General features: G+C 44.8%; 1 protein-coding gene across 2 annotated transcripts in view; it reads left to right on the top strand.

Moving 5' to 3' along the window:
- PLCH2 (phospholipase C eta 2) overlaps positions 1-12,191 on the top strand; it is a 276,235-nt gene that overhangs the window by 207,623 nt on the left and 56,421 nt on the right. For both annotated transcript variants that reach the window (XM_067567156.1, XM_067567155.1), the window contains exons 7-8: positions 7,879-8,082; positions 9,366-9,486. In XM_067567156.1, coding sequence (XP_067423257.1) covers positions 7,879-8,082; positions 9,366-9,486 — 325 coding nt within the window. The remainder of the gene's footprint in view (positions 1-7,878; positions 8,083-9,365; positions 9,487-12,191) is intronic.

Raw genomic sequence — 12,191 nt, 5'->3', positions numbered from 1 at the left:
TTATTGCAATTCCTTCTGCTGTTCTACACATCTAATTTACCCTTGTTTTATCCTGTGACCTGATTTTTAGAGACTGTGCATGCCTAATCAAATATTTAATATATGGGGAGGGGGTCTGGGAACACACCATCCTCAGCAAAATCTAGCAATAGCCGGGCCTGAGACTAATGTGTGAGCTCCAGGAGTTCTTTTTCATTAGGGTGAAGAAGGGATGGAGGGGGACAAATCCCCTCGCTTTTGCTCAGAAGGTGTCTGAAGGGGTCTGTGTAGGGCTGTTGTTTCTCAAACATTCTCCTTCTTACTCCACTACCTTTTTAAATTGGCATCTTCTTCAGTGAGAAGTTCCTTCTTTTGGCATGTCGAGTCAGCCCATGTCCTCTAAATGTTTTTTTCCCATAGAGGATTGTATAATCTTATCATAACCTCCTTAGACTACAGAATGTTGCTGCTTCATTTATGTATTCTAGTATAGAGTTGTTCTTATCACGGCTTTCAGCGTTATCTAGACCAGTGGTTCTCAGCCAGGAGTATGTGTACCCCTGAGGGTACGCAGAGGTCTTCCAGGGTGTGCATCAACTCATCTAGATATTTGCCTAGTTTTACAACAGGCTATATGAAAAGCACTAGCAAAGTCAGTACAAATTAAAATTTCATACAGATAATGACTTGTTTATACTTCTGTATGTACTATACACTGAAATGTAAGTACAATATTTATATTTCAATTGATTTATTTTATAATTATATGATAAAAATGAGAATGTAAGCAATTTTTCAGTACTAGTGTGCTGTGACACCTTTGTATTTTTATGTCTGATTTTGTAAGCAAGTAGTTTTTAAGTGAAGTGAAACTTGGGGATACGCAAGACAAATCAGACTCCTGAAAGGAGTACAGTTGTCTGGAAAGATTGAGAGCCACTGATCTAGACATTGCCCTCTATAAAGGGAAGCTGTAATAGGGCTAGCCAGAGAGGCTGGATTGTAACAGCACTGAAGACAGGAGTCCTCTGTTTACCCCCAGAACCAGTATGGCCACACACAATGAAGTGCAAGTTCCCTGCCAATGACTTGGAAGGCCCATTCGCTCCTTGGTGTGTCTGTTCAGATTGCCAAGTAGGAGTCTAATTTGTGTCTGTCCTTAGTAGCAGTGGTGTCTTGTCAGGTCATTGTGGCACCTGACTGCTAGGAACTGAACTAAGATGATCCTAATTTAATAGAGACCCACAAACACTCCTCACCTTTTGCTGCTGCTGAGCAAAATAAAGCAGTGCGTGTGACAGGAGGCTTTCCTGAGAATGGAAACAAGCTCTTGAGGTCTTTGTTTCACACTGCCAGCAGCATCTCGAGGCATTCATTTTTCTTCATTCTAGAGCTGACAGACACAGTTAGTGTTAGCTAATTATGGCAATTTCAGCATTAAACTTCAGCAAGTTCATGAAACAAGCAACAGGGCCAGTTCACAGGGTGCCCTATTAACAATATGCAGAACAACTCCTTTGGCAGACAAATGTATCTTCAAGAATGAGGGAATGATTATTTTGCTGAGAGCAGTTGCTACTATTTTTGCTAGTGTGCAATGCATCCTATTGATTTTTCATCCTAGCTGATCTTATTTGGGTAGCCTCCTGCTTTTACTCAAGCTATGGTAATGGTTTGCTGGAGGAGGTGTTCTGATCATGATATATTCAATTCTCTTGCAAGCTGGCCTAAAGCTGCAGTGTCTTACTGTTGGCTACAGGAGTAAGTGAGCCTGCTGATTTGAAAGTGACTCCCTGATTGCATTCAACACAGGCTATCAAATAGGGTGAAATCCTGTTATAAATAGTTGGTGGAAGTGGGGTGGCTGGTGCTATTATTGGGCCTGATTGCTTATTTCTGTTTGAGACATGTTTGATGGAAAGAACCGTGCAGACATTATGTTCCCTCCCCTTTGCTTAAATGGCTGAGAACCTTTTGGAAGATAGCCTTTAGATACAGTAGCTGGGTGAATTACCTATGCAATTTGTTGGTATTTTTGCAGTTCCAGTAAAGATGCTGTTTTTTAAAAGAAAAATCTGAGGCATGTATGCGAACCAAGCACATAATGATTTAAACTAGGCCAGTCCCTGGCCAGCCAGGCATATTTACCTTTTTATCGATGAAGATTGGGCGGCAGGTTATCTGCCCAGGTCCACAACTGAGCAATTAAATGTAATCATAATTAGTGAACAGTTGTTTCTCTTTCAACATGTACTAACCCAGTTACCCTTATGGAAAAGTCCCTGTTGTGTTTAATAGGAATTAAGCCAATTGGGTTCCATAGAAATTACTTAACATATAGAATGTATATCGATAATGAGAACCTTTTCTGTAGATGGTGATTGAATTCGCTGTAGCAGGAAGAGAATTCTCTGTTAGATTCTATAGGCTGGCTGGAAAGCCTATAGAATGGTTATTCTTTTCCATTATGTTCTACAGAACTCTGCCATAAGACTAGGATGCCCTAGCTTGGTTTTTGAACCTTCCTGGTACTTCCTATAGAATTGTATGGAGAGGGAGGGCAAAAGCTGAATGCAACTGAGAGTCTCTGCTGAGTTTTATTACATTTTTGCAAGTCTTTGTGAGATCTTGCACACTTTGTTTTGAAGGTGAAACTTTGGCATATAAGATGGGATATGCAGGGAAAAATAAAATCCCTGTGGAGACAACAAAAAACGGAGTTTTGTCCATGGTAGAAATTCAGTTTTCTCATTTGTTGCCTCTGTTTTTACTAGCAATGAGGTGTCTGAACTAAAATGACAGTTTTGCACTTTTATACATATGTGTTTTGTTTGCTTCGGGTCTGACTTTTTTCTAGGTAGGCAGGATTGGCTGGTTTTGCATGCCACAGTGTAAGGGTGAAATCGGAGGTGAAACCCTGTTGGGATTGAGGTCCCTCTATAGAGCTGTGTAGGAAACTCTGACTCAGCACAGCACTTAGTGCACGCTCATGGGATCACTCGCCTGCTTAAAGTTAAGCTTGTGTTTAAGTGCTGTGCTTTGATTCAGGGCCTGCCCTAGCAGGGAGTGCATTAGGGCTAGGTTGAGGTTTTCCAGAGTTGTCTCAGGGTGGATTATTCAGCACTTAACTACCAAAGTTATGGTTGCAGCCTTTGCATAGTAGCTCAGTTTAATAAGCATATTTAATCAACACTCAAAATCAGAATTTAAAGTTAGTGAGAAGCATCATAAAAGAGATGTTGTGGTTTGGGTTTTTTTGTTTGCAGCAATTTATCCCCAAGTTAATTTTCTCTGCAGCTTGAAGGCCAATATTGGGAGGCTGATTCAGCAGAGTTTCTCTGTGTTTTCATTTCCTAGGTAGTTCTCTGACTTTGTGGCCGACTGATGTATTGTTTCATCAGAAGTTAGCATGCATTTAGGAGGTGACGGCATCTTTATATAGGCACCACTTTGCTTATGGACTAATGAGAGAGATGTCAGGGGAATGATTCATGACAAAGCCGAAATCCCAGGGAATAAAGTTATCATTGTTGTGGACAGCTGTTAAGACCCTGTTTCAAATGGGGAACTTGCAGAGTTTCAGTGAGGGTGAACAAACAAGGTGGGACACTGGGATGGAAGTTATGGTTTTTAATAATCACCTGTCTTTTGAAGGCTGCACTTCCTAAAGCTGCTCCTCCAGTCCTTCTTTCTTCCCTCCCTCCCAGTTCTGAAAAGGAACATAACAAAGGTGACCTGATGGACCATTGTGCAGAGTCCTTCAAAGTGAGGAGTCTGCATGATCATCAACGATTCCATCTTTTTGGGCAATTCTGTGCATAGTCCAGATAACGAGTGGCATGGTGCCAAATCCCCAGTATTTTGGGGACCTGCGAGTTAGATAAAGATACAGACAATGTGGTGCTGGTCTCTCTCTCGTCAGCATGCACCTCTGGAAATGTGCTGGCCCATTAAAGTTCGGGATTAATACTCTGCAGGAGCCAGGCATGCTGCCCCCATACTGAAGGGTGGACCAAGAACCAGTGCACAGCCATACCAGATGGGCTGGGGGCTGGGGCTTTCTCAGGCAGGCGCTCAAGGGAGTTGGAGGAAAGAGAGGAATCCTTTCCCGTTGTCCCTGGCTATGGCAGGACAGCTGAGCCTGTTTGCATGGATTGCAGTGAGTAACCTCTGCAGCTGTTGTTCCTCCCTTTGCATGGAGGAAAATGGCCAGTGCATCTATGTAATCATGGATCGACCACCCCTAAACCTTCAGACTCCAGACGCTGTGATGCAGGGGGACCAGAACTCTGTAGCATGCAGGATGTCAGCAGCCCTGAGAGAGGAGTTCTCAAATCCTGCCTCTCTTTTTGCAGTGAATCCACACTGTCTGGCCCTAACCTTGCCCCCTAATTTAGCAAATCCAATCTCCTATGACCCTTACTCCTAACCTGCAATCCTCTCTCAATATCTAATTCCTGACTGGGGGACCTCTGAATGTGCCAAGTCATGGTATGTCTTTGTTGTGTCCCCAAGGGACTGGGACAAGACTGCTGTCCGCCAAACTCACTTCACTGATAAGCAAAGGTCTCCAGAGGCTTCCATCTGCTGGTCCACTCAACCCTTGGACCTCCTCTGTTTAACAAAATAGTCCAACCCAGGCAGTAAACAAACTCTGCAGCCTTCTATGGTGCAGAAGGCAACCAAGAGAGATTCCAGATTCCCAGACCCCTTTTCCCTTTAAAAGTGCTTCCCCAAAACCAATGACCAGATTTCAGCCATGTGACAGTTTTGAGTTCTGCCTTTGCTGGGCTCTTGTTTTGTTTAGTTTTTTAACTGCAGACATTCAAGGTGACTGTAAAGAGAGGTATAAAGACTGGTTGCTAGGAAGCTTACAGCAACAAAATAGACAAATCTGTCACAGCCTAAATAGAGACGCAAAGTCAAACAGCAGCCCTGTTGGGAAGATTAGAATATATCTAGACCAAGCGCATCAGACAGCTGGAAAGATACAGAAGCTGCAAAGTAGACGTAAAAGGAATATTAGGACAGGCTGATGGACTTGTTTGTTGTGTCTGGACCTGTATTTAAGAGCAATTAGTAGTAGACTTACTAGTAGACTTAGTTGCTCTCCCTACTCTGGACTGTAAGCTCTTCAGAGCTAGGACCATGCCCTCTGACTTGTTTGGACAATACCTAGCACATTGTAGGTGCTACTGGAACACACACAAATAATACCTCCGGGCAAAACTGTATTTAGAATTCTCAGTCTTAATCTTGACCTAAATCAGTCACTTAAACACAAGTTACTAAATGCCTCAATTTTTTCTCGCTGTCACAATAGAAGTGATTTTAGTAGAGCTTTCTCTGGGCTGATATATTTTCATGCTATTTCAGATCTGCAAAGCTGGGCTAGCTACATAATAAAATACCGTTTGTTCTTGCACCAAAATAATGATTTAAAATTGTTATATTAAATTGAGCAAATTTTATTTTGAATATCTTTAAAATGTTTGCATGATACATTTAGCATTTCTTATTGCTGTACTTACACGTTTTATGGGTTACATGTCTGTAAAATAGATATGTATCCTCAAACCATCCACTCTCCCATCCTACATATCAAGATAGAAGTCATGATATTGTAGCTAGTACCAGTTTCTTATCACTTGCAGTATGAGAAAGCGGAGAAACTGGAGATGATCTGTCCGCTCTGATGGTGGAAATGTTTTTACAGGAGTGCACCACCATACCAAAGGATTTTGATCTAACTTTGTTTAGTTCAAGTGAGGAATGGGTCAGTAATTTATCACATTTCCGCTTATCATAAACCAGGAAAGAAATATTTGTGTATTGGTTTTTCATTTCTATTCTCTGGTAAGTTAAGACGACTTTTTAGCTTGCGCCCTAACTATAGTAACTTACCATCAAACTGAATGATGAAGAAATGTTAGGGAAAGTAAACACCGTGGCAGTAAAGTGTCTTTGAGAGGCCCCTTTTCAGGGACCTGGGGGAATCTTCCGATCAGTTCAGTCCACCCTGACCAGTTGACAAAATGAGACTGCCTATAGAGTCCCAAAGAACATTCATCAAATGGCACAAAGCAGTAAAAGGCCAGGTGTATGGAAAACAAATATATTGTATGAAAAAGTGGAATTAGACTCTGGAACTCACCACTCTTGAAGCCAAGACTTTAACAAGATTTGAAATGTATGTGGCTAATAATATTCAGAGTTATCCTAATTAATTTATAATAAATTTTGGAAGGGATATTTAACCTCCAAACTCTAATTATTGGAGACCAGGATAAGACCTAACGTAGGGGACAGATTACTCCACATTTGGTATTGCATGGGCTCTTTGCACCTTCCTCGGATGGTACATCCAGTACTGGCCACACCTGAAGGCAGGACCTTGGGTTTTGTCTAGTTTGGCAATTCCTATATATGTGGAAGACTGCAAGAGCGACAAAGCGTTACCCTTCTGGAAGTGCAGAGGGATCTATGAGTGAGGCCATTTTGAGCTGTTGTTCGAATCCCACTGAGGGGAGTATAAAACATTTATAGGAACTGCCAAAGTGGATCAAATGGATCTGAGGATCAGGAATCCATCTTGTTTAGTATTCTGTCTCCAACTGTGGCCAGCACCAGATGCTCAAAAGAATGTGCAAGAAACCCTGCAGTGGATAGTGATGGGATCACTGCCCCTGGGGAAAGTTTCCCATTAACCCACAATAGGATTCATGCCCTGAAGTAGGGGGGTTTATATTCTTTCCAAAACTCATGTTAAAATCTTTGCTATTCTAACTCTGAACGATCTGGTGATCCATATAAATGTTCATTCCTTTATTAAATCTTACTAGGCTGCTGGCCTCAAAATGGAGCATTTAAAAGCCCATTCAGTAGGGTTACAGGAGAGAGGGAAGGCCTAGGAACTCTGCCTAACAATGTGTCTACATCTTAGTTCCTTTCCCGTAGGATCCAGCATTGTCTCTGGTGACCTTCTGGAATAACAGTGGACATTTGAAATAAACACAGTGGGAGCAGAAAAGCATGAATAACCTTTTAATTTACACATCATAAATGCAAATATGCTTGCTTTCCAAGTGTGTGCATTTGTCTCATTGCTTTTACAGACCCATATGCCCAGTAATTCCTACCAGAGCGCTGTTGCTTTGCAAAGGAAAGCAAGGGGTTCTGAAAGGCATCGTGTTGGAAAAGAACTGGAACATGGCTTACGCTTCATGTTGTGATGGACGCTAACTCTGCTATGCAGTAGCTTTGAGCTGGAAGTTCATTGTGGGTACAAACCTGCATAGTTAGCAACACCATGCATCTCGGTCTTGCTTCTATAATTCCCATTCAGATACCAACATAACAAGGAGTTCGCTTAAACTGGGGAAGGCTTTCCCCAGATCAGGGATTGAAACCACTTGGTGTTGCCATTTAGGGGTCAGTGGCATGGTGGATGTAGAAATGGGGTCTGCATGGAGGTGAAGTTACTAGGCTGCCAAAATGGTCAGTGACCGAGGTTTAGACTGTATAACTCTAAAGGACTTCTACAGCTGTATGGCTGCTTCTCTCTGCTATTGGCCTTGCTGGTTTAGAGCCATGAAGTTAGGTGATCTTGGCCTCCAAGTTTCTCTGCTTGCTGTTTCTTGAGTATCAATGAGCCGTTTAGGCATGGAAAAGTTAGTCCAAAACAGCCATCCTGTAAAAGGAAAACTCACGGGAATTGATGTTCAGACTGCTTCATAGCAGTCGGGATGCAGAGGTGTGTGTGTCAGATTAGCGTGTGTTGGGAAAGAGGAAGAGTGTAGATAAGGGAGCTATTTATACTCAGTTTATACTGAGCAATCTGTGATTCACATTCTGTTAACTCTGAACTCTGATGCTGGCTTATCTGTGTTTTCCCCACAGGCTTCACCAATTACACACGGAGCCCATCGGGGGACATATTCAACCCAGAACACTACCAGGTGAAACAGGACATGACCCAGCCGTTGAGCCACTACTTCATCACCTCTTCCCATAACACCTACCTCATGGGGGATCAGCTGATGTCTCAGTCTAGGGTGGACATGTATGCCTGGGTGCTGCAGTCCGGCTGCCGCTGCGTGGAAGGTAAAGAAAGACGGGAATAACTGTGAGGGAATCAGGAGGCTCCATAGTTTGCGTGTCTCAATTTTTAGGGAAATAATCATGATTTTTCTGCAGAAAGCAGCAAAGTAGGTGGGCTGGGGCTTATGTGCATTTCCCATAGAAGCAATTGCAAAACAAGGCTGCTCTGACAGTAGTATTTATGGCCTCCTGGCTGGTATGCTTTCCATGACATAGGAATAAGGAAAATTCTAGAGGGCAGCTTTGTTTATACTTATAAAAATTATGGATCCATCTCTTTAAGGGAAAAGGCTATTTCCCCATAGATATTTTACGGTACTTCTCCATTAGCTGTGTAGGGCCTATGATGTATGGTTGAACCATTCTAACAGTAGAAGGCATTGGTGCACATAAACACTAGCCAGGGATTTGCAACTGCATTGGTAAGTGAGAGAGAGAGAGAGAGAGAGTCTGGGTATGGAAAAGGGGATCACACTATGAAAAATATTGTAACAACCCTTGCACTCTGCCATGGGTCTGTTATTTGTTCCTGGGGAATCAATCGTGGAATCTGTTAGCTTAAAGTATCCTCCAGGTACCCCTGTTGTTCCTGTCTCCAAGGTCTTGGTGACTATATAGAGGGTCACCATCTCCAGAAGGTAAGTATTACAGCCCGCTCAGATCGAGGCCTGGAAGTATGCCTGTAGGCAAGTGTAAGGCTGGGGAAAATTCACAGGAGGGGCAGAGGTGCTTAGATCTTGGCATTGCTGCTACGCTGAGGGGCTCTGCTGAGAATCTGCTCCCTGCTGTCTGTTGTAATGCTGAACCCGAATGGGATTTTTATTCTTTAATCTTTTCCCCAAGAAGATATTCCTCTGCACTCACAAAAGAGCATCTCTTTCGCTTGGGACTTTCTTAACTGAAGGGATCTGGGTCATCTGTTCATGACAGAATTTCATAGCAATTGAGTGCCTGCAGAGGAAACCACTTAGCGACCTATAGGGGGAGAGACAGACTGGGAGTGGCCAAGCTTGCACTCAGCCATGAGGCTATGTAGGGCAGGTGCTGGGGCTGCATCACAATGGGGAGCTGCAGATTCTCAGCTCCTTTGGCAGAGGCGTGGCCCTGAGGCATCCTGGCAGGATGAAGCTATCTAACGGGTGGTTATGCTGCTCGGCAAGATGCGCCTAATGCCAGGAAAATCTCTGGCTCTCCTATTCGTGGGTGTGAGTCTGTCTGTCCAAATTATCTATCATCTATGATTCTAAGATCCAACGATAAATGGGACATTTGTTTCTCTTCTACAGTTGATTGCTGGGACGGGCCAGATGGCGAGCCAATTGTCCACCATGGCTACACCCTCACTTCCAAGATACTCTTCAAAGACGTGATTGAAACCATAAACAAATATGCCTTCATCAAGAATGAGTACGTACCCAGCCTGCTGACAGCTCCTTTGTATCCCCTGACTGCATGATCCTAGCGTTGTAAATTGGAATCCCTGCTGCAAAGGCAGTGTCCAAAGCTGACTCAGTACTGCATGAGCCAGACAAGTCTGCTGTGTTTGCCCCTTCCTGCAGTGAATAACTAGTGTACGGGAGGAGTAATAAAGCAGCGATGGTTGTTGGCCTGATTATTGTCCTGTTCTGTTCATTCTCTCTGAAGCTTCTTGCACTGGCCACTGTCAGAAGGGAGGATACTGGGCTAGATGAACCATTGGCCTGAAAATTTAATTAGACCATGTAGGGCTTTCCATATTCTCCTCTCTAGAAGCCAGAGACTCAAACATGTTTTGACAATGAGAGTACTCACTTATTGGGAAAGAAATGACAGCTCATCCATGTGGCTTTTCAATGTACGTGCCGGTGATACTAGGGTCACTGTCTGGCAGTTGGCTCCAGCCCAAAAAACAGATGGGGGAAGCAAAGGGCTAGAGAGGCAGTAACTTGGATCGAGGTAACGCAACCCATTCAAGGGAAATGGGATTTGTCTGAATTCAGTGTCTTTCAGGAGACCAGAGAATCACCGAAGGCGAAAAGAGCGGGGAAGATGTTTTGTACAGCTGACTGTACACATAACCTGCACTTGCAATGGGAGAAGCTAGGATGCTTTGTTTGGATTTCCTCTGCATGTTTATTTTGTTGAGATGAAAGGGCAGGGTGGCTGGCCTCGTGTCGCCGTAAAGGATGCTGTGAAAGGCAGGGGACCAGTGCCTATGGGATATATCTGGTTTTTCCCTTCCTGTGAATCTTTGTCGGATGAAGCAGTGTGCCTGCTGAAGAATGCTAGTGTCGGGGGTGTGGCCGTTAAGCTTCCCCTGTTGCACAGCTGCTGTCTGAGTTATCTCTATAGCGTGTGTTTGCGATGAATGGCTATTGCATCTCTAGTAACCTTAGTAGCCAGAGCCTGTTACCCTGGTGTTGAAAATCTATTCCTGAGTCCTATGTGTTTGCCTGGTCTGAAGTTTTCTACAAAGCAGCGTATCTGACGAGAGAGTGAGCAAAGTGTGAGAGGGCCCAAGGCTTTCATGCAGTTCCAGAGCTGTGTGGCTTAAAAGAAAAGATAATGCTGCACTGGCAACTTGTCAGTGAAGAATATCTGTGTGCCCAATCTCTCGCCCATCTTTCTTCTCTGCCTGAGAGACACAACATTGTGCAGTGGCACTCAGAGCCCATACACCACTGTCACTCCAGCCACAGCCATGCTTGGCCTTTTCTCCACATTTATAGTTTTGGGAATGTGGAATTGTGTGTGTGTGTGTGGGGGGGGGGGGGGGGGGGGGGGGGGGGGGATAAGCATAGCAGCTTGTTGCACAACTGGCGTCTAAGAACCGAAGAAATTCCCTAAACCAGGGGTCGGCAATCTTTTGGACGTGGTGTGCCACATCTTCCCACCTTCCTCCCCCACCCCTCTCCTACGTGCCGTGAGCCCAGCACCCTAGCCAGAAGCCACTCCCAGCCCCAACCAGCACCGTGCGGCAGCCATTCCCCCGCCCCCTCTCAGCGCTGGGCCCACGTGACATCACATGGGAGAGGGGCAGGGCCAGGCGGGGGGAGCGACTGCCATGTGGCGCTGCTTTGGGCTGGGAGTGGCTCCTAGCCGGGGCGCTGCTGGGTCCATGTGGGAGAGGGGCAGGACTGGAGGAGGGGAGCGGCGAGTGCCACTCAAAATGATTGCATGTGCCACCTTTGGCACGCATGCCGCAGGTGTGCCGACCCCTGCCCTAAACCATCTGCTTGGGCGGAGCAAATTTGTTACATAGATTTGTGCTTCTCCAGAGCAGCTTATGCAAAAAAGCCCTAGTAAGTTATGGCCACTGTGGGCAGCGGCCACTTGCTATTGACAAAAGTTGCACCATGTGGTGGAGTGGTATAAATAGTTCAGTGGATTCCTACATGAATATATCAGGGCAGTTTCTAATGAGGGTGTGTGGGAGTGGTGGGAAGGCTTGCACCTCAGGCTGCAATGTGTACAGTGCTATGTTTCCTCCCCAGCACGTTCTTTGTGGTGTTCAGCTTGTAGGGAGTGGATATTTCCAGCGATGTCCCATGCTACCAGCTACAAATCTTCCTATATTTTGACTGGAGGGCGTGATGTGCCTCAGTGCAGAGAGCATTAGGGGAGGAGGTTCCAGCTGATAGTATCCCTTACTCTGTACTGTTTAGAGTGGGCCTGGGGATGATGATGATGCCATTTGGCAACAGCTTTGGAGGTTTCAAAACTTGCCGTTCTGCATTAGAACGGGAGCCAGACTTTTCTACCAAGCCTGCAAAAACATCAGAACGTCCATTTGCTGATCGAAGCCTGAGCTTGTTGATTCAGGCAGATAGTTTTGTGTTCGCATCTCTCTGTCTCTCTCTAGCCTGGTGGTTAGGCCTGGGATGCGAGACACCTGGCATAAGTCTTTGCTCTCCCTGATTCAGAGCCGAGTTGTGCATCCCACATCTGTCTGATTCAGAGCAAGCAAGGACTTGATCGTTGGTCTCTAACCTTCTAGGTCAGTGCCCTAACCATTAGGTTAGAGTGTGAGACAGAATCTCTGGCTCTTTCCCGCCCTCTCAAAGACCTTCCTGTCAAAAGAGGCATCTCTCCAAAATGTTTTGGCTTTGTCTAATGTCAATAGTGCTGTCCAG

Source organism: Emydura macquarii, unplaced genomic scaffold (assembly GCF_026122565.2).
Source record: "Emydura macquarii macquarii isolate MOO-44397 ecotype Brisbane River unplaced genomic scaffold, CSIRO-AGI_Emac_v2 contig_2768, whole genome shotgun sequence".
In the NCBI taxonomy this organism is placed as follows: Eukaryota; Metazoa; Chordata; order Testudines; family Chelidae; genus Emydura; species Emydura macquarii.
This window is presented reverse-complemented; position numbering and strand designations above follow the sequence as displayed.